Raw genomic sequence first — 22,505 nt, forward strand, 5'->3', positions numbered from 1 at the left:
GGGTCCATCCACTATGAGAAGGCAGAATTGGAACCCGTGATGGATACTGTTATTGATTGTTCTCCAGAAAAACAGAACCAATAGGATGCATATATGTATATAGAGAAAAAAATTTATTATAGGGAATTGACTCGTGTGATTATAGAAGCTGACAAGTCCCAAGATCTGCAGGGTGAGCCCACAGTCTGGGTCTCGGGAGATCTGGTGGTGTAGTTCCAGTACAGACGCTAGCAGGCTTGAGACCCAGGAAGAGCTGAAACTTCAGTTCGATTCTGAAAGCAAGAAGCAGCCAATATCCCAGTTCAAAGGCTGCCATGCAGGAGCAATTCTCTTAGAGGAAGGTCCGCCTTTTTATTCTTCTCAGGCCTTCAACTGATTGGATGAGACCCACCCCCATTAGGGCCAATCTCTTTTACTCAGTCTTCCTTTTTAAATGTTAATCTCATCCAAAAACACCCGCCCAGAAAAGCCCAGAGTAATGTTTGGACAAATATCTGGACACCTCATGGCCCAGTGATGCTGACACATGAAGTGAACCATCACAGATACTGAGAAGGAAAGCCAGGGGGTGGGAGGAGAACCAGGCGGAAATGGTTCAAGGAAATGGTCCTTAGCCATAGAGTGCCTTGCCAGGACCGCACAGAACCTGAGGAGCGCAACACGACTACCCCTCCTATGTTTAGGAAAGCTTGTAGGTAGCTCAGAGAACTCTGGGAGGATGAGGCTCACAGACAGAATGCTGCCTAGGCCATATGGCGAGACTGAGCCAGGGATACGCTACCACCCTCTTGCACTGCTGTCCCCAACCAGATGCCTCCCCCGTGGCCCCTTTGGTCAGAAAAAGCAACTGCTTCTTTATGTTGCTGTCTTTCAAACCAGAATCCAGCATGAAGACATCCGATTAGCGGAACCAAAGTCCATTCCTGCTTCCTAGTTACCAGAGAGGCTGGGAAGATAAGTGTGTAGCTTCTGCCTCAGGCCAAATGTGTGATGTGGGAACATACTCAAATCAGAAGATGCTGATTGTCCACCAAGACTCGTCTTCCCATGCTGCCCATCCTTCCAGTCGCAGCTTCCCCCAGTGAACTCAGGAAGCCATAACTCGGGCCCATATCCACACAGTATGGACCTGTACAGCCAGTGGCCATTCCACTTCGGCAGAATGGCTCATGGGTACCCCTGTTTAAATCTTTTACTGTCACCCCTAACCTCTACCTCCAGGATACTTTCAGATATTTTTACTTTCTTTGTATTTGTTTTTGTTAATAAACTCCAGGCCTCGTTAGTCTCTTCTTAGCTATGTTTTTAAGCTCTGTCTTACCCGGTTTCATCCTTTTTGTTCTCCGGCACATGAGTTGAGCCTAACTACCCCTACTCCCCCCCTCCTCCCCCCAAAAAACAACTTTAAACTTCTTAATTTTCTTTTTTTAATCTCCCACAGTACCTCCTGTCCTACTAACATACAGTAGCGGATCAGTAAAGATTTTTTTAATTAATTCTAATTAATTAGTTATCTGAATTGATTATTGCTTTTCAAATAAATTTTGATAGTATCAATTTAAGACAGCAATGAATAAGAAGTGGAACAACAACAAAACCCCCAGGGATATTTAGGTCATGTACCAGGTGATATGCAGAAATGCCTGCTAGTTTTAGTGAATTATTCAACACATACATTGAGTGCCCTCCTGTATGCCAGACACTATTCTGTGTGCTTGGGATTCATAGATAAAGAAAGAGACAAAAGAGCTTTTTCAAAGCTTACATTCTGGTAGTCAGACAGTTAATAAAGACATACATTACAAACATGCCAGAATTGATGTGTCATGCAGAAAAGAAAAAGTAGAGCAGGATAATATCAGCAGGGTGGGGTTGGTTCGACATTCTAGATGGGATGGTCAGAATTGTAAAAATGTGTTTTTAGATAATCAGAGAAAATCGAATGCTTGCTGGGTAGGAGATGATATAAAGAGGTTGTTATATGTATTGGGTATGAAATGTCATTTTGGGTATAAAGTATCTGTTATAAACTGAAATATCTGTGGGGAAATAATGTGGCTGAATATAATATCTAGGATTTGCTTCAAAATGTTCCAGAAAAAAAAAAAAAAAGAAAAGGGGGAGAGGAGGAAGTAGGAGGGTTGGAGTGAGGAAAATCAAGCAGGGAGAATCGATTAAGCGAAAAGGGTAGAAAGTTGGTATGTGAAATTTGTTTATCAGTCCAGAGGGTTTCCTTATACTGTTCACTCTACTTTTAGCTGAGTTCTAAAATTTCCATAGTAAAATTAGTTAGTGGTCAGCATAGGCCTCATTCAGGAGGTGACATTTAGCAGCATCTGAAATAAGTGAGGGAGTGAGCTGCATGGATAGATGTCCTGTGCCAAACAAGGAAATGGTCATTTGGATTTCCTGGAAGGGGGAGGAATGAGAAATGAGGACCGAGAGCTATTTGGTTGCGGGTAGAGATCGCATAGAGCCTGTTAAGTCACTGCAGGGACTTCGAGTGAAGGTCAAACCCTTGAGTGCTCACTCAGCGTCATGCTCAGATCCTTGCGAGCTCTTTGAACTGTTCTGATCCTCTGGTTTTCCTTTCTCAGGCTCTGAGCTGAGACTTTGTAATCCATGATCTGAGTGTCCAGTAGGACTTCCTGCGGTGCGGGGAATCTGTCTGTGCTGTCCAATGGGGAGCCACCGCCACATGCGGCTGCTGAGCACTGGAAGTGTGCTCCTGTGGCCGAGGCGCTCCACTTCTGGTGGCATTTATTTCAGTTAAGGTAAACTTAAATGTATGTGGCCGGTGTTTTCCATGGTGGACAGTGCAGTGTTAGGAGACGGTCATTTTCACTCCGGCATTCGTTAATTTCACACACTTTTATTGATACCTGCGGGCTCTAGGTACCAGGCTAGGCCTTAAGGTCATAAAAGTTAATTTTAGAAAATGAGAACCTCTATTCCTGGGGGACCCACAGAGCACACCAGATACTATGCAGCAGTGGCCAGTGTATGGTGTGGACCACCCATCTTCAGGCAGGAGCGCCGCCAGGCCATTGCTACCTCAGCATTTGCAGCCCTGCCTGTGCCTCTTTGTCGGGCTGGGTCCTTGGTATCCTTCAGGCCTGAGCTTCAGTGACACCTCCTCACAAGGCCTTCCCTGACCACCCTCCGTCATGCTCTCCTGTGGTGCCCAGTGTTCCTGTGAGGCCCTTCTCCCATTTTTAAATTACACTTGGTATTCCTTGAATATCTGAAGCTGAAAGCTCCTCAGGGTCGGGGTCTGATCACACTGTCGGCCCACATAGTCAGCCTACAAGGAATGCTGACAGAAATGCAAATAAGGGAGGGACAGAGTCAGCGTAGCCTGCGTGGGGATGGAGAGGAGGGGCCTCTCACCCAGTTTGGGGAGGGTTTGGGGAGTCCGGAGCAGTTTCTCAAATAAAACTTAACTAGGACTTTTAAAGGATGAATAGGAATCAGCAACATGAAGGTAAAGTTGTAGAAAGGCATTTCCTACAGAGATGAGACATGGAAGGGAGGGAAGGGGAAAGTGTGGGACTGTGTCTGGGGGCCTGTGGGCAGTATGGGGGATTCCCCCCAAAAAAATAGTATCCCATAGTTCAGGGGGTGGCAGATTCTTTTTTAAGGGCCACAAATAAATAGGTCAGGCTTTGCAGGCCATGTGGTCCCTGTCAAAACTTCTGAATACCACCATTGCAATGCAAAAACAGGCTTAGGCAGTGTGTAAAAAACTAGGTGTGAGTGTGTTTCAATAAAACTTTATTTATAGACACTAAAATTTGACTTCCAGATAATTCTCATGAACTATTTTTTCTTTTGATTTTTTAAAAAGTCATCTTCTATCTTACCTTATAATAGAGAAACATGCAAATTGACCGCACCTCCGCTATGCCCACGATTGGGCTGGAAGGAGGCTGGGGGCGGGACTCCGGGTGGCATATCCGCCGTTGAGAAGATCAAGATGGCGGTGCCCAGTGGCCGGGCCCATGCTGCCGCTCCCGGGGGTGCCTGGGGCGATCGGCACCCCGGGGGGGGGGGCGTGGCCGGACCCATGCCGCTGCTCCCGGGGGTGCCTGGGGCCATCGGCACCCTGGGGGGCGTGGCCGGGCCCATGCCGCCACTCCCGCCGCTCCCGGGGGTCCCAGGGGTCCATCGGCCACCTGGGGGGGCTTGACCGTGCCCATCCCGCCCCTCCCGCCGCTCCCGGGGGTCCCAGGGGCCGAGGCTTTCCGGGCCTTGGGCACCAGTGGGGAGCCTGCACCAATCGCAGGAAACCACTGGGGGTCGGCTCCTGTGATCGGTAGCAGGGACGCTGGGTGCGGCGAGCCCAAGGCCAGGAAAGCCTGGGGCGGAGGCTTTCCCGGCCTTGGGCACCAGTGGGCAGCCTGCATGGATCGCAGGAAACCACTGGGGGTCGGCTCCTGCGATCCTTAGCAACGATGTTGGGTGCCGCCGAGCCCAAGGCCACCGCCCGGGGCCAAGCCCCGACCCTGAAAAAGGCAGAAGGCGGTGGCCACAGCCAAGGCCTGGGTCCCTGGTGCCGGCAGAAAACTGGTGCAGGCAGCCAGGTGAATGAAGGTCTATTGCACGAATCTTCGTGCAAACGGGCTACTAGTATATATATAAAAGGCTACTATGCAAATTGTTCCCTCGGGAGTTCAACTGGGAGACCGGGAGTTCGATCGCTCGCTATGATGTGTGCTGACCACCAGGGGGCGGTGCAGAACATGGCGGGCGACCAGCAGCGAGTGGCAGGGCACCGAGGGAGCGAGGGAAGGAGGAGGCAGGGAGGCCGGGAGGAAGGGAACCTGATTAGCTCTGATTGCCAGCCAGGCCTAGAGACCCTACCCGTGTACGAATTTTGTTCACCAGGCCTCTAGTTTAAATATAAAAACCATTTTTACCTCACGGACCTTACAAAAATAGGCAGCTAGCCACATCTGGCCCTTGGCCACATCTTGTTGGGCACTAAAGGGTTTGAAGTGGGGCAGGAAATGGTCAGATCGGTTTTTCCTATAGCTCCCTCTGGCTTCAGTGGGATTTCAAGTGTCAGGTCTTAGGACAGTGGCAGTTTTTGTGAAGAGGCTGAGTGGCAGTCTGGATGACTGATGGCAAGGGCCTGAAATAAGGCATTGTTAACACAACGGGAAAGAGAGGCCTGCTCTGAGACATATATTTTGGAATTAAACTAGCGGAACTTGGTGATGGATGTGCAGTACAAGAAGTAAAAGAATGATGTTCCAGCTTCAATTTAGTAATCAGGTGCCCCAGCTCACTGGCCAGCAGAAGAACATAGGACATTTTAATGCATATTTAGGCCAGGGGCCTTTTATAGGATTTCCCTTTTATTTGCAAAATGAGAGTAGTGTTAATAAATAGTGACTCACCCACGTAGTCAAAAGGTTACTCCTGTGGTATGAATAATTTTATTTGTTATTGAATGGATAATCTAATTCTAAGTGCTTCTCTAGAAAAATGATACCCCAATGGGAAATTTCTAAAACTTCTGCTCACTATTGCTGTGAACCTAAAACTCTAAAAAATAAAATATTTTTGAAAAGTGAACTAGATCTAGTACGGTTGATCTGGAGGACTGTTCATGGTATGCTATCATATGAATAAAGCAAATGGCAAAACAACAACAAAAGGATACCTCAGTGTCTGTAATAATTCCTAGTTAAATTGACATTTTTTTTCACGTTATGTCACAACAAAAGAAGTAGCTAAATAATCTCTTTCTGTTGGTGGCAGTGAAAACAACCCAGGTTTTGGACCAATGGGATCAGTCTAGATCTTGGTTCAGCAACTTCAGTTCTTGAGTTCTGACTAAGAAAGAATGCAGAGCCAAGGCCCAAACTATAAGCAAAAGTGTATTTAAAAAGTCACAGAGGTGGAAGAAGTGAGCTGTAGAAGAAATGGTTCAGGAAACAACTTACAGAGGCAAAAGAAGGGCTCTTGGAGCTTAGGAGAAAGAGAGGAAGGTAAAGGTAACGCCCTGGGGAGGGGGAGACCAGAGAAAGAGGGAAAAGGCAGGCGTGTGCTGGGAGGGAGAGAGCATGATGGTTCTTCCAGTCTAAGGGGGTTTTTTTGTGTGTGGGTTTTTTAAAAATATATTTTGTTGATTTTTTACAGAGAAGAAGGGAGAGGGAGAGAGAGAAACATCAATCAGTTGCCTCCTGAACACCCCCTACTGGGGATGTGCCCACAACCAAGGTACATGCCCTTGACCTGAATCGAACCTGGGACCCTTGAGTCCGCAGGCTGATGCTCTATCCACTGAGCCAAACCGGTTAGGGCAGTGGTCGGCAAACTCATTAGTCAACAGAGCCAAATATCAACAGTACAACGATTGAAATTTCTTTTGAGAGCCAATTTTTTAAACTTAAACTTCTTCTAACGCCACTTCTTCAAAATAGACTCGCCCAGGCCATGGTATTTTGTGGAAGAGCCACACTCAAGGGGGGCCAAAGAGCCGCATGTGGCTCGCGAGCCGCAGTTTGCCGACCACGGGAAAGGGCGATCCTAAGGGTTTATTAAGGGTAGAGATTTTAGGGGAGGTCCTAGGGGAGGCTCTCAATAGAATATTCATGAGCTTTCCAGGTGTGTCCTTTCATGGTCATGGTCTCCACTGATTGGCCGATGCCAGGGCAGGGGGTCATTAATCACTGCAGCTGGTCCTGCTGTCAGCCATGGTGTCACTTGTCTGGTTTTGCTGTTTTTTCTGGGCTTGGAGCTGAAACACAACTGAGGCCAAATGTTATCCCTAAGGGTTAATGCGTAAGAGAGTAGTTGTGCATAGGCGTCACATCAGGCCACTCTTCAACCCCTTGTTCCTCCTCTAGGGGGGTCTGCCACATGACTAGCGACATGCCAGGGAAGGAAAGGTCCGGGGAGGGTCCGAACCACATGACTACCAATATGAAAGGTCAGGGTGTCTTAACCGCATGCCCAGCGATATTCTAGGGACGGAAAGGTTACCCTGGGGGCGAGGTCCTTGTTCTCCCAGTTTTGTCTGTTTTAGGCCCCTGGGGCTTTCCGCCCTGGTGGCCTTCTGTACCTGGCCTAGCGTCCTGGCTTTGCTCATGTTTGTCTGCCTACCACATTTCAAAGTACACAGCTGCAGAACATAAACTATGCTTCCTATATTAGAAAAAAATCCAAGTGGTAGACTAGAGGACATTTATTTCAGTAGAACTTTTTCTTTCTGTGTTTATTCAGAGTCCTTTAGCTTTTCCCAAAGCTCAGCTGCTTTTGCCATCCCAGCAAACAGTGAAGAGAGGGCAAAAATCTTGTAACCCCAATTGTTAGCAAATGTTGCATTACCATAAAATACATAAATCATCAGTGCAGCCCCACAATAAGCCACCCTCCCACTCGCCCTGTTGTAGAGGACTTTGGCTGTGTGAATATTAATGAAAGCTGAGTTAATATGTGTTATAACTTGACATGCCACCTGGGGACGAGGAAGACTGAGTTACAGAAGAAATCATGTGTAGGACACATCTTGAAAGTCTGCATTAAAGCGATGGTGATAAGATTGGAGGTAATTAACTAAACGGGTTTCATAATCCTTGATTTTCATGATGTTGGTTTTATCACTCTCTTGGCCATTAGTTTTTTCCTTCTATAGTATGAAGTAGCCCAGTTCAGTTTCTGTAGCACTTATGTATTTTTCTATACAAAGGCTTTGAGACATTGATTTGGTACAGATCTATAGTCCCTAGGTCTAGAGTTCTTGGACTGATTTTATGGTCATCTAGTCCAGAAATGTATTAAGTCAGTATGTGAAAAATGATTGACTAACTTTGCAGTATTGACAAAACTTGCAGTATTGGAAAGGTTGCTTTAGTATCATTAGATAGTTGGCAAGTTACCAAGGTAGAGGTCCTCAGAGCAAAATAAATTCTCCTCGATGTGGTTGCCCCGGTTGTGGAAGAGCTCTGGATACAAGCACCTAAGGGAGAAATTTACTGGAGCAGGACGCACTTCTCGTTGTTCCGGAATGTAGCCATTTAACTGAAGAACATTGTGAGGCTGGGGTCTGGTCCACTGTCATCTCTTCCTGGGTTATTACAGAGGCTTCTTAACTGGAAGCTCAGTCCTCAGTCTTGTCTCTTCCCTAGTCTGTCGTTCACCCAGAGCCAGGTGTTTCTGTAATGTAAGTTTGATTTCCACTTCCGTGTCTAAAACCTTTCTGACTTCCCAAGGCCCTTGGGATAAAGAATGATCTTTTTTTTTTTTTTTTATCACATGATCTCACTCATTTATGGAATATAATGAACAACATAAACTGATGAACAAAAACAGATCCAGAGACAGAGAAGCATCAATCAGACCGTCAAACCTCAGAGGGAAGGTAGGGGAGGGTGGGGGAAGGGGGAGAGATCAACCAAAGGACTTGTATGCATGCGTATAAGCCTAACCAATGGACACAGACACCAGGGGGGTGAGGGCATGAGGGGGGGGGGGGTTAAAGGGGGGATAAGGACACGAAAGAAAGAAAGAAAGAAAGAAAGAAAGAAAGAAAGAAAGAAAGAAAGAAAGAAAGAAAGAAAGAAAGAAAAAGAAAGAGAGGGAGGGAGGGAGGGAGGGAGGGAGGGAGGGAGGGAGGGGGGGGGGGGAAACTAGTGAGAGACCAAAATTTAAAGAAAAGAGAGAATGATCTTTTTAAATCACTTCTAAAGTCTTGAGTGATCTGGCCCCTACTTGACTTTCTAATATTGTCTCCCATTGAATCATAGACCCCTCAAACTCTTCATCCAGCTTTCAGACCCTCTTTCTGTTTCTCAGGAAGCAATGCTTTTTCTTGCCTCTGAGCCTTTGCATATGCTGTTCCTTCAGTGGCCTCTTCATTCCTGCACCAAATATCCCCAAGCATAGCACTGGCCTGTGTACTCACTTTTCTTCACCACTGTAGTTTGCACAATTACTCACAATTCTAGGCATAGAGTAGCAGCTCAGTAAACATCTCTTGCATGAAAATACTCATTCTGTTTTAATATGTTAACATTAATTTGGATCTGTCCATTTCCCACATTTATTATTTTTTTCTTGCCCGAATTACTGATTCAACTTCATTTATCTTTTCAAACATGTACCTCTTTTTTTTTTCTTCTAACCATCTTCCTCCCACTCTTGGATTCTCCCTTTTAATGATATTTTAGACTATGTTTGGGTCTAGTCTTTATGATTACCAGCGCAGTTATCCTGCTTTGCTTATATCCTTCAGTAGCAGCTTGAGCCTGTTCAGGCTGTGTTTGCAGGCAGTGCTGGGGAGGATAAAAGAGTACTGTGTTTGCTGCACAATGTCTTAAAGGGATCGAATTCTTATCTCAATTATTTGTTGGCATGAGTAGGGAGGAGGGAAGAGAAAGCAGTTGGTGAGGGTCATTGGTTTTGAACAAAATAGGAAATCATCTATAATATAGATTCTCTTTCTATATATATAAAAAGCCATTGACCGGAATGCTGTAATGACCAGAACGACTGGTCGCTATGAGGCTCACTGCGGCCAGCGAACCAGCCCGATCAGGGGGTGGGGCCAGCCGGCCAACCTCCCGCAGCCCCTCCCCCTGGCCAGCCCCACCCCTAATCTCTCCTCCACCCCAATCAGCCTGCAGCCCCTCCCCCTGGCCAGCCCAGCCCCTGATCGCCTCCCCAACCCCAATAGGGGGCAGGCCCAGCCAGCCAATCTCCTACAGCCGGTCCCCATGGCTGGCTCCCTTTTTATTTTATACTAGAGGCCTAGTATAAAATACTAGGGGGTGGGTCCTCCTCCCGACAGGCCCGGCCTCAATCTGCCTATCGGGGCCAGGCCGGCCAGACCCCTCCTGTGCACGAACTCGTGCACTGGGCCTCTAGTATAAAATAAAAAGGGATCTCTAAGAAGGAAATTTTCCATAGTTAAAATTATTTGTATTTTGGAGGAAGATGTTGATTTTTTTATTATATAGCACTTTCCACCTCCTGTCACACTGACAGCAGAATCGCTGTGGAAGTGTCCTAATAAACAGCTCTTGTTCTGTGTTGCTTTTTCTCTTCCAGAGGTTACACTGAAGGTCCACATCAGTGACGCCAGCACCCACCAGCCTGTCCCGGAGGCGCTCATCGAGATTTTCACCAACCAGGTCTCCATCGCCTCTGGCACCTCGGGGGCAGATGGCGTGGCCTTCATCAAGTTCCAGTATAAGCTGGGCAGTCAGTTGATCGTCACCGCCACGAAGCATGCCTATGTGCCGAACTCTGCCCCATGGAAGCCAATCCGATTACCCGGTAAGGTGCTCTTATCTTTTCTCTGAAACAGAGTTTGTAGTCAGGCCAGTGATAGAGTCACACACAGAAACGATTTTGAAAGTGGAGGTCAGACAAAAGGGAAAATATTGGCTTTGTCTCTGCTTTACCTTGTGGCCCCCTTATGTGAAGAAAGCGGGGATCTGGTATAAAGGTGGTTGAGGCCCCATCTGTTTATACTCACCATGGAGTCAGAGCCTTAGAGTATCTGCTCACTTCTGCAGCTCCACCAGCCAGATGCATGGGGCAGTGCTTTAATGGAGCGTCCTTGCTCTGCTTCCTGGGCCTCAGAGCAAAGCTGGCCAAAGATGAAGGGAGTCCTGGCGAGACGGTCTGTCTCTTCCCCTTCCTACCTGCTAAGGGAAAACACTTCTGTGTGTTTCCTCTCCTCAGTACTCCACTTCACCTCGGGCACTTCTGATCCCCAATCATGTGGCTTTCTTTCCACACATCGAGCAATTCTCAGATTCTCAGATACCAGCTGGATGTCCTACAATTGAACTCAATTCTGACACTGCCTACCCACAGGTTAAGTGCTTCGCCCCATGAGACTGCCTCCGCCAGTTCAGATGCCAATTGAAAGTCCAGGTCGTCGCCTGTGCTTCTGACTGACTGGCTGTAGGTCAGAGGTTCCCTTAACCTCTGGTTTACTAGAGTAGCTCACAGAACTCAGAGACACAGTCTACTTACTCGATTACAGGTTTATTATACAGGCTATCAAAGACACTGTGAGCTGGAAGAGATGCATAGGGCAAGGTGTGTGGAAGGAGCACAGAACTTTCACGCTCTCCCGGTGCAACCCTCCCAACACCTCCACGTGTCCACCAACTCCAGAGGCTCTGCAAACCTCTCCTTCTGGGTTTTGTTGGAGGCTTCAGTACGTAGACATGATGGATTAAATCTTTGGCTATGGGTGATTGATTCAACCTCCAGCCCCCTCCCTTCCCTGGAGGTCAGGGGGTGGGGATGAAAGTTCCAACCTTCTCCTATGTGTTTGGTTCCCCTGGCAACCAGCTCACATCCTTAGTTGGGAGCTTCTAAAATACAGGGGTGGGAAAAAATAGGTTAAATTACCAGCCATCATTTAAAAGATAAATCATAAGGATACCAAGTACTAACAATAACAATAAGAAAAAAATACAAATAAATAATGCAAGAATTAATGAATAAATAATAATACAAGAATAAATGCTATTTTGTATACTCACAACTGTAAATCTACTTGTGCCCTCTCATATGTTGAAAATTTGAAACAAAAAAATTCTTTCTTTACTACTCGTGCACACGTGGTTTAGTTTGAATACACATACTTACGAGAGTTTGGAATGGATTTCTTTCTTCATCCTTGACTAGTACCTGGGAGATGTTTTTCTGTCTTCTCTTTCAAGGAAGTAGGAATAGACTCGGGAGGGGGAATCCAGCTTGGCAAACAGTAAAACAAATTTAGCCCTATAAAATGTAACCCACCAACTAAGGAATATAATTCCACATCTTAATTGTTTTCATCTCCATAGTGATTGCCCAGTGGACCTTTTGCAGTGGTCCAGGATTATTGCCGCGGCCTCTGGCTAATTCAGTCTGCCTCTTCACACCACCCTCTATTTTACTGAGCATTAGCGTGTGAGTGTGTGTGTGTGTGTGTGTGTGTGTGTGTGTGTGGTGTTATACATCTGCCTAAAGTCCTTTGGTGTCCTCCAGATACAGTTCGAACTAAACACAACACAGAGACCCTCCTGCCATAGCCACTTTTTCCCATGCATATGTCATGGTCTGGTCATCCTGAGTAATTTGTTATTCTCTGCAGGAATCTGACATTTTTACCCTCTCTGTGTTTGTCTACATTGTTCTCTTGGCAAGCTTGTCTCTGTCCTTGAATGCCCAGTGTGGCTATTTGCTGCTGCATGAAGTCCTTCTGCCTTTCCCAGGTACAGGTAGATGTTCCTTTCTCTCTGCTTATCAGAAAACACACATCTTCTTAGTGTGACAAGAGCCTCCAGACATCAGTCAGCATCTCCTCTGTGGTGGGGAAAATGCTGTCTACCAGCAGACCTGAGTGCCTCCCTGCCACCTCCCTCCCGCTGGGGCACTCCGTCCTTCCAGGGGCCTCGCCCCTTCCCTCCTGCTTCAGGAAGCCCCTGCTGGTGCCTCTGCCGCCACACAGCACACTTGGGACACGAACTCATTTTTCTCTCCTACGTGCAATAAGGTTTGAGAAACAGTTTGCAAGAGCAGATGCCTCTTGTAGGAAATATCAAATGTTTAGGTTAGAGGCATTTTTAAAGCATGCTGTGCTGGTCACAAACATCGGGGAGACTGATTACAGGTGGTTTCAGAGCTCAGCTTCCCCCACTGGTCGGCAAAGAGCTCTCAGGCTCTCTGATGGAGCAGACAGTGTCCAGACGGCTGCGCTTAGAGGGCCAGAGGGGCAACCCCTGCCCCAGCTGTGAGCTGAGTGGTGTCCTACAGACAGAACAGTCTGGCCCTTTCTCTCTGGCCATTAGGTACCCTGTCCCACCAGGCGAAGGGTCATTGTTAAAGAAGGTGAAGTTTACCTTTGAAGTGATGTTGTGAGATTGATCCCAGTTAGGGTTCCTCCCATTAGCCCTGGCTCACAGGCATCACCTGATCCACCCTCTCCCAACCTGGTGTGGAGTTTTCTCCCAATTTTGAACCCCAGAGATGGTTTCTCTTTTTTTTCTTTATTTCCTCTTTATTGTTGACACTATTACAGATATACCCATTTCCTTCTTTGCCCACCTCCACCTGGCCTCCACCCCCCTGCCTCCACCACACTGTTGTCTGTGACTGTGAGCTATGCATATATGTTCTTTGGCTAATCTCTTCACTTTTTTTTTAATAAATGTTCATCATTCAGATTATTACAGTTGTTCCTCTTTTTCCCCCCCGATAGCTCCCCTCCGCTCGGTTCCCACCCCACCCATGCCCTTACCTCCCCGCCCAATTGTCCTCATCCATAGGTGTAAGATTTTTATCCAATTTCTTCCTGAACCCCTTACACACCCTTCCCCTGAGAATTGTCAGTCCACTCCCTTTCTATGCCCCTTATCCTATTATATTCACCAGTTTATTCTGTTCTTCAGATTTTTTATTCACTTGATTTTCAGATTCACTTGTTGATAGATATGTATTTGTTGTCACTTTGTTGTTCATAATTTTTATCTTTACCTTTTTTTCCTCTTCTTAGAGAACACTCTTCAGCATTTCATATAATACTGGTTTGGCAGTGATGAACTCCTTTAGTTTTTTCTTATCTGTGAAGCTCTTTATCTGACCTTCAATTCTAAATGATAGTTTTTCTGGGTAGAGTAATCTTGATTGTAGTTTCTTGCTATTCATCACTTTGTATATCTTTTGCCACTCCCTTCTGTCCTCAGAGTTTCTGTTGAGAAATCAGCTGACAATCGTATGGGTACTCCCTTGTAGGTAGCTAATGGTTTTTCTCTTGCTGCTTTTAAGATTCTCTCTTTGTCTTTTGCCCTTGGCATTTTAATTATGATGTGTCTTGGTGTGGTCCTCTTTAGATTCCTCTTGTTTGGGGTTATCTGCGCTTCCTGGACTTGTAAGTCTATTTCTTTCACCAGGTAGGGAAGTTTTCTGTCATTATTTCTTCAAATAGGTTTTCAATATCTTGCTCTCTCTCTTCTACTGGCACCCCCATAATTCAGATGTTGGTAATCTTGAAGTTGTCCCAGAGGCTCCTTACACTATCTTCACATTTTTGGATTCTTTTTGCTTTTCCGGTTGGGTGTTTTTTGCTTCTTCATATTTCAAATCTTTGACTTGATTTTTGGGATCCTCTAGTCTGCTGTTGGATCTCTGTATATTATTCTCTATTTCAGTCAGTGTATGCTTAATTTCTGATTGGTCCTTTTTCATATCCTTAAGGGTCTCACTAAATTTCTCAGAGGTTTCTAGAAGACTCTTGAGTAATCTTATAACCGTGATTTTGAACTCTATATCCAGTAGTTTGCTTTCATCCATTTCTTTCATTTGTGACTTGTTTCTTTGTCTCCGCATTTTGACTGCTTCCCTGAGTTTGTTTCTATGTATTGGATAGCTGCTAAGTCTCCTTGAGTTGATAGAGTGGCCTTGTGTGGTTGGTGTCCTATAGGGCCCAGTGTCTTAGCCTCCCTAGTCACCTGAGGTGGACACTCTTGGTGCACCCCTTTGTGGTCTGTGTGCACAGTCTTGTTGTTGTTAACCCTTGATTGCTGTTGGTATCATTGGGAGGAATTGATCTCCAGGCCAATTGGCTGTGATGACCAGCTGTGTCTACACTGTAAGAAGATCTGTTGCGCAGGAGACACCCTTATGGGTCAGAACTTGCTTCAGTGGGGCTTTGGTGCTCACTGAGTCTGCCCCTTGAGTGTGTCTCTTATGGATGTGAAGAGTTGTAATCTGGTATGGTCTCACTCTGACCACTGAGTACAGTGGCTCTTGGATCTCCAAGGAGGTGCAAAGTCAGCCACTGTCTGGTGCCGCCCAGCAGGAGCTACAGAGAGATCTGCAGATTCCTCTTCTTTGTATGGGGTTTGGAAGTGCCCAGACGAGGCCCAGATGTGAAGCAAGGCTGCTGCTGCTGCTGCTGCCAGGTAGTGGGCCTTCTTTTGGAATCTCTGGGGCGCTCTGACCCAGCTGCAGTTTGTTTTAGGCAAAAGGACAGGCCATTCATATGCAAAAGCCGATGCGCACAGCTTGGGTGGGGTTGTAAATTGGGTGAGGCGGGGTCTCTGGGAATCACTAGGGTGTAGCAAACAGCAATGGCTGCCCTGAACCAGAGAAGTCCCTGGTTCTCCGCATCCCGCACCCCTGTGCAGGAACAATGATCGCTGCGAGCATCTTAAGAGTAAGCCGCCCTTGCGTTCCTGTCCCGATGCCAGACAGTCCAGTTTCTCCCCGTATGTGTCTGGGTCCCCCAGAGTCTCGCCTGGAACTAGAGTTCAGAGCAAGCAGGAGCTTGTATCTCCCTCCCAGTTAAAAGAGCAGCACATCCAGGTGCCAGCACTTTCCATGCCTCCACACCTCTTACCGGTCTCAATGAGCTTTCTTCACCTCTCTAGTTGTGGAACTTCCACTCAGCCAGCTTTCCCATGGTTCTGGGTAGTATTTGTTCTGCCGTTTAGTTGTGGTTTTGATGTGGTTGTGAGAGGCAGCAAGTATAGGTGATTACCTATGCCGCCATCTTGGTTTCTCCTCCTTTCTTCGCCTTTTTTTATCCAGGATTCTTTTATTTGTAATTCTTTCTTTATTTTGTATTTGGAATATCATTCATATAACATAAAACTCACCATTTTGAAGTGTGCAGTTCACAAGATGATATAACCATCACCCCTATCTAATCCCAGAATATTTTTTTCACCCTCAAAAATACCCATACCCATTAGCATTGGCTTGCTACTTCTTACTCCCTCCAGCCCCTGGCAACCACTAATCTCTCTGTCACTATGGACATTGCAGATAACTGGAATCCTATAATACGTGGCCTTTTGTGTCTGGCTTCATTCACTTAGCATAATGTTTTCAAGGTCCGTTCATGTTATAGCCTGAATCAGTACTTACTTTATTTCTTTTTATGGGTGAATAATATTCCATTGTGTATATAGACCACATTTTGTTTTTCTTTTCATTGGTTGATGGATATTGGGTTGTTTCCACTTTTCTGGCTATTATGACTAATGCTGCTGTGGGCATTTACATACAGGTTTTTGTGGGAACATATATTCTCTGTTCTCTTGAGTGTGTGTGTGTGTGTGTGTGTGTGTGCCCGGTAGGGTTCCTAGGCCTGGCCGTGCACAGGTAGGGTTCCTAGGCCTGGCCGGCAATCAGGGCCAATTGGGGCCTTCTGGCTGCCAGCCGGGGCCTTCCTTCTGGCTGTTGGCTGTGTCTTCCCTTCCCCCGCTGCCAGCCAACGCCTTCCTTCATTCCATGCCACCCCCTGGTAGTCAGCACACGTCATAGCGAGCGATGGAACTCCCGGTCTCCCGGTCAAACTCTCAAGGGGACACTTTGCATATTAGCCTTTTATATATATAGATAAGGTATATACCTAGAAATGGAATTGCTGGTAACTCTGTGTTTAATATTTTGAGGAACAGCTAGGCGGTTCTTCATCGCACCTTGGTGTCTTAGCTTCATCACGGCACTGGCCACATTCTACATATCATGCAGCTATTTGATGTGTCCTGGCCCCCTTCTCATGTGGAGCCCTTGAAGGCACACACTGCCTCCAGCGTTGACCTGCTCCACACGGATAGCATTAGGCCTGGTACACAGTGGCAGCTAAATAAATGGACTCTGTAGGGGGTCACATACAAGCCAGCTGACTGGTTCCCTCTGGCACTACTAAGAGCCAGTTATGCTAAGTAGTCAATATTCTTAGCACATAATGTTTCTGGTTCCTAACGTCTGATGTGTTAGAAAGGGTTCAGTAATGTTAGTGATGATGATTATTGTATAACTAGAGGCCTGGTGCACGAATTCGTGCATGGGGGCGGGGGTGGGAAGGGACCGCGGGAGGTTGGCCAGCCAGAGAGGGGAGGGACTGCAAGAGGTTGGCTGCCGGCTCCAAGGAGGGAGCTGGCCCTCGGCCCCCTGGAAAAGGGTCCGAGTCTGCCGCCACACACCCCTGGTTCACCAGCCCAGCCCAATGCCCGAAGGCCCCGGCGGGGTTGGAAAAGAAGGCGATGGTCGCCAAGCTGGGCACAGAAAGAACAGGCGCTGATGCTGCCCTGCCACCATGCGGTTCCCCGCCTCCCACCCTCCTCCTTCCCTCACTGTACTGCCATCGCAATGGGCGGGGGTCCCCCAGGGAAGGGAGAGGATGGGAGTGAGACAAACGCTGTGTCAAGGGCTGACTTTCACTAGATTGCAGTGAGGAAGCTTCACTGCTACGTACGAAACCCTGACCCAGAAGCAGGTCGTCTATGAATGGTTTAGCACCAGTAGCCGATGGGGGCCAGCTGGCCGGGGGGAGGGACCGTGGGTGGTTGGTTGGCCACGGGAGGTTGGCTGTGAGAGCGCACCACCAGGGGGTAGCTCCTGCGTTGAGTGTCTGCCCCCTGGTGGTCAGTGCATGTCATAGTGACTGGTCAACCGATCGTTCCAGTCGTTCTGGTCGTTCGGTCATAACAGTCGCTTAGGCTTTTATATATATAGATATATTTATTTGTATTCTCGTAAATTCATGTTTTACTCAAAAACTTGTAGGCTTTGTGAATCTTTTATTGGAAGTACCAGTAGGTACTTAATTTTAAACTAGCGTAAGTTCTATCATCTTATTAGTTCCCAGAATAGGGCGAGATACCCTTTTACCATCAGGCACACATTAACCTAAGCATATATTTTTGAAGGCTTTCCTAATGTTAATATCTGATGTTATATATTTTATATTTGTATAGTGCATACATTATAACCAGGTGTTTTACTAAAACATTTCTTTTAATATATATTTTATTGATTTTTTAGGGAGAGGGATAGAGAGCTAGAAACATCAATGAGAGAGAAACATTGATCAGCTGCCTCCTGCACACCCCCCACTGGGGATGTGCCTGAAACCAAGGTACATGCCCTTGACCAGAATCGAACCTGGGACCTTTCAGTCCACAGGCCGACGCTCTATCCACTGAGCCAAACCGGTTTCGGCAAATTTTACTAAAACATTTTAATGAACAAGAAATAGTTGACTATTGTAGGGTAAACTGTTGTTGTACAAGTGATGGGAGCACTCCTGTGACATGGCGGAAGTCTTGCCAATCATACTTAAAGGAAAAACTGCTTCCTTTCTCTCACACTTCTGACACCAAATGAATGGTGTTTTTTCTCAAACCAATCAATTCTTCAACTCTCTGGACACTGATGGGATGTCCTGCAATTCCATTCAGTCTGACATTAACTGCCCGGAGTTAGCACACACCGCACAGGTTAAGGGCTCAGTCCCATGAGACCACCCCCACTTGAGACAGAAGTCCCAGGTTGTCTCCTGCACTTCTGACTGACCAGCTAAAACCAGGGGTTTCAGTTACCACCCCCTCAGGTCCAATAATCTGCTATAATGGCTCACAGAACTCAGGGAAACGTTTAATTTACCTTTGCCAGTTTATTATAAAGGACATTGTAAAGAAAGGGGCTGAAAATCCCAAGTTTCTAACCATGGCTTGATCTTTCTGGCAACCAATCCAGGAGCCCACCCCAAGTCACCTCATTAGAACGAAGGTGCTCCCACCGCCCCCAGCATTCAGGAAATGACAAGGGATGTAGGAGCTCTCTGTTAGGAACCGGGGCAGAGACTCAATATGTATGTCACCGTGCGAAAAGTCAATATTGTTGATTGATCTGAAGTCAGAGAATACAAAAGTTAGAGTCGGCATTTTGATGTAAATGAATTCCCTTACATCCATTTTTGTTTCTGCAGTGTTTTCTTCACTGAGCCTCGGCCTGCTTCCAGAACGATCCGCTACTCTAATGGTTTATGAAGATGTTGTCCAGATAGTCTCAGGATTCCAAGGTATGTTGAATATTTAAAAAGAGAACTGACAGTAGCTTTTGGGCTGACTACTCAAATCTTATGAGGGACAGCTTATCAGGTGGTGATAGCAGTGAAATTATCCAAAGCCGAGACACACCAGCCATTGTCTCTGTCAGTGCACAACACATTTGAATTTTGGTTAAACTGTCCATTGGCTGTGATCTTGTTTCTAGTAGGCTCAGCTGCTAGATGTGGAGACCACACCTCTCTCATCCCCACAGGACACAGTATTCACCTCGTGAGGTCAGAGCCAGGACCCTGCCTGGGCCTCCCCGGCCAGTAGGCAGGGTCACTCTTAAAAGGATCGTAAGCATTCAGACGTACAGAGTTTCAGTTTTGCAAGATGAAAAGGTTGCAGAGCTCTGTTGCAGAAAAATATAAAGATGCTTAACGCTCCTGAACTGTACACTTAAAAATGGTTAGGATGGTAAATTCAGTGTTCTAGATTTTTACCACAATAAAGACAACCCCTCTCCCCGCAACAAAAAAGGAAAACAGTTCATGAACACTGGAGTGTGGCTCTTCCCTCTCTAGTTTAGTCCATGCCACGGGCAGCGATGTGTGCAAGCATGACCTCACCCCTGGAACTTCTCTTTCAAAGACTTGTACTTCCCCTTGGGTTGGAGTTGGCGTTGGGCATAACACTTGGGTCAAACGTATTTCTGTGATGAGGTTCCACCTAACCTATGGGCCTTGAGAATGCTATTTCCTGGATTTCAGTGCTTTACCAAATTAGTTTTTTATTTATGTCTATATTTTAATACCATTTTATACTAATAATTCTTCATCTAACCACATTCATGTGCCACCTGCAAATGAGCTGAACTCATTCATTCTTTATCATGGAGTCGCTATGAGAACACACGGAGGTGAATGTGTAGCCTCTGCTCTTAGAAGATGGGTTTGAAGAGAAGATACGTATGTCCAGCAGCACATGTAACTCGAGTTTGGGAGAGAAAACAGTGAAAGCCATGAGTGATCATCTTTTTCTCCCCCTCAGTGAGCAGACGGAGGCCTTCGTCCTCAGCTTCCAGCACTTTAGAACCACACCGTGGCCTCAGCCCACTGGCCTTGGGACCTCCAATTTTCCTTTGATGAGCTTTGCTACTATTATTTCACAGCTAAAAAACTAACGGTTTTCCTTTTCCCCCAGTTTCATTGCGATGTAATTGACCTACAACCTTGTATTAGTTTTAGGTGTACAGTACAATGACTTGATACAAGTCTATGCTGTGGAATGATCACTACAGTAAGTCTCATTAGCAACTTTCATATGTACAACACAGTTTTATTAACTATAGTCACCATGCTGTGTGTTATATCCCCAGGACTTATTTTATAACTGGAAGTTTGTACCTTTTGACCCCAATCACCCATTTCACCCACACATCACCCCCTGCTTCTGGCAGCCACCAGTCTGTTCAGGGAGATTTGCACATATACAAATAAACATAACACAGAGCACAGAAAGATCAGTGCTGTACAGAGATACAAGTAGAGTTTAGAGCATGGGGTGGGATCAAGGAAGGCTACACCGAAGAGGCGGCATTTGAGATGTGTCTTGGGTGAGGTAAAGGACCGCAGATGGAGGATGGGAGAAGCTGCAGACATGGAGAAGAGCATGGGCACGCGTGTAGAAGCAGAGAGCTGTGCGGTCCCACTTGGCCAGAGCATCTCTTCTGATGTAGGCTTGGTGTACTAGGGAGGGATAAGGAGGTGAGAATGAAAAGAATTCATTTCTGCCTCCTATAAACAGAATGACTTTGAACAAGTCACTTAACTTCTTTGAGCCTCAGTTTTCTCACCCATAAAGAGAGGAGAGTTCCTTCTTCCCAGGATTGTTGTAAATATTAAATAAAATAATATGCATGCAATAACTTTTTAAATTCTTAAAGCACTGAACTATAGCTCTCACGGGACAGGTGGAGTAGTAGTTTGGGTCCAGTTGGTCTCTAAATTGTCGCTGCCATTGTGAATTTGGTAAATGGTGTAGATCCATTGAAGGTTTCTGGGAAGGGAATGGATTTAATCAGAGTGCCATTTTAGAAAAGTCAGTGTGTGAGTAGATGAAAAGGAATAAGTCTGAAGCAAGGGGCCAGTGAAGAGACTTATGCAGTAGTTAAGGCAAGGAGTAACATAGGGTTTTGTAGGGTGGAGGCAGAAAGGGAAGAAAAGATGATGCTAATAATGTTGCTATGGGGAGATTGGCCAAGCCTGGCACTTGAGCAAATGTGCAGAATAACAGAAAGGGAAAATGATGGTGACAACCTGGAATCAAACCTGAGGTTGGGAAAAATGGGTGTTGTTACATGGGAGAGAGGTTGAGGGTGATTTTCGAGTGCTCAATGGGCTTCCAGGTTGCAGTGTCTAGAATCTAGAAGGCAGAGGAAATGCAGACATGGAGGCTGGCCGAGAGGCCCGGGCTGGAGAGGAGGGTCATAGCTGAGGTTGTGGCAGCGGAGCGGAGTCGGCACCAAGAGCCCAGAAACAGCAGAGGTGACTGTGGCAGGAACTGTTTCATCGGAGGTAGGAGGAGGAAGAAAGTATTTGCAGAAGGAAAAGCGGGCTGACTCTGGAGAGGCCAGAGTTCAGGACCATGAACGCCAAGAAGGCGGGGGCGGTGAACAGTGTCGACCATTGTGAAGAGGTCAGGGGGGGTGAAGGCTGAGAAGCGGTCCCAGGGTTTGCACATTATGTAGTCATCAGTTAACATTACCAAGGGCAGCGAGTGCTGGGGGCAGAAGCCACATCACTGGGGGTTGGGTGGAAGGAGAGAAGCCATTGGCTTATGGGAATAACAGTTGAAGTCATGTTTTATTGTTATTTTTCTAACAATAGGAAGAAATGGGTATATATGTTGGTTGGGGAGGAAAAGCCTGTAGAGCAGATTATTGACGAAGGCAAAAAAGAGTTGGTTGAGCCACGTCGTGCTCAATAAAACAAGCAAAAGTCAGGATACTTGGGTTGACCTTGGAAGAGAGCTGGGAGAGAGAGAAGACGGAAGAAAGATTTTAAAGTGCAGAGAGAGGATGCGATGGCCCCAGTATTTTCCCTAGAGGAGAGTCTGAGCATTTGGGGAATGGTGGTTGGAGCCCGAAGTTTGAAACAGTTGCTGTGGGGAAGGTGGGAGACAGACAGACTGTCCACTCTCCATCTCCCATCCCCACCCAATTACCTCCCTTCCCGAACGGTGGGGAACTTAGCAGCCCTAATACGTGAAGATAGGCTTAAGGACATAACGCTCCCTCAGCCCCACCCATACCCGCTGTAAAGTTTACTTACACCCGGGCTTAGGATAGCCTGGAGCCTTACACTCCTCAGATGTTTCCTGGGTCACTCACCAGGCACAGGTCTTGCCTGTGCTCCGTGGGGTGCATGTTTGGTCCCTCAGCAGACAGGTATCCAGGTCTTGCTGGTCACAGCGTGTGTCAAATCAGCCGGGCCACATCCCCTTGTAGTACACCAGCCCCAGCGTGGCCCCTCTGTGGCCCCCACCCCAGCCACAGCAGATAGACCCAAATGTTGGGCCAAGGACCAACTTCTCCTGAACAGAATGGGAAGGGAGGCAGCAGAGGGAGAGAGGGAACAGGGATGGGGAGGGGAGAAACACATCTCCCACTAAAATACATAACATGTTAGAGAATAAGAGGAGGTA

At 46.7% G+C, this 22,505-nt stretch overlaps 1 protein-coding gene across 4 annotated transcripts in view; it reads left to right on the forward strand.

Annotated features, from left to right (window-relative positions):
* FAM171A1 (family with sequence similarity 171 member A1) overlaps window positions 1-22,505 on the forward strand; it is a 123,567-nt gene that overhangs the window by 62,464 nt on the left and 38,598 nt on the right. For all 4 annotated transcript variants that reach the window (XM_079793997.1, XM_079793995.1, XM_079793998.1 and 1 more), the window contains exons 2-3: window positions 10,060-10,287; window positions 18,737-18,829. In XM_079793997.1, the coding sequence (XP_079650123.1) occupies window positions 10,060-10,287; window positions 18,737-18,829 (321 nt within the window). The remainder of the gene's footprint in view (window positions 1-10,059; window positions 10,288-18,736; window positions 18,830-22,505) is intronic.

The sequence above is a fragment of the Cnephaeus nilssonii genome (genome assembly GCF_951640355.1).
Source record: "Cnephaeus nilssonii genome assembly, chromosome: 1".
Classification (NCBI taxonomy): Eukaryota; Metazoa; Chordata; class Mammalia; order Chiroptera; family Vespertilionidae; genus Cnephaeus; species Cnephaeus nilssonii.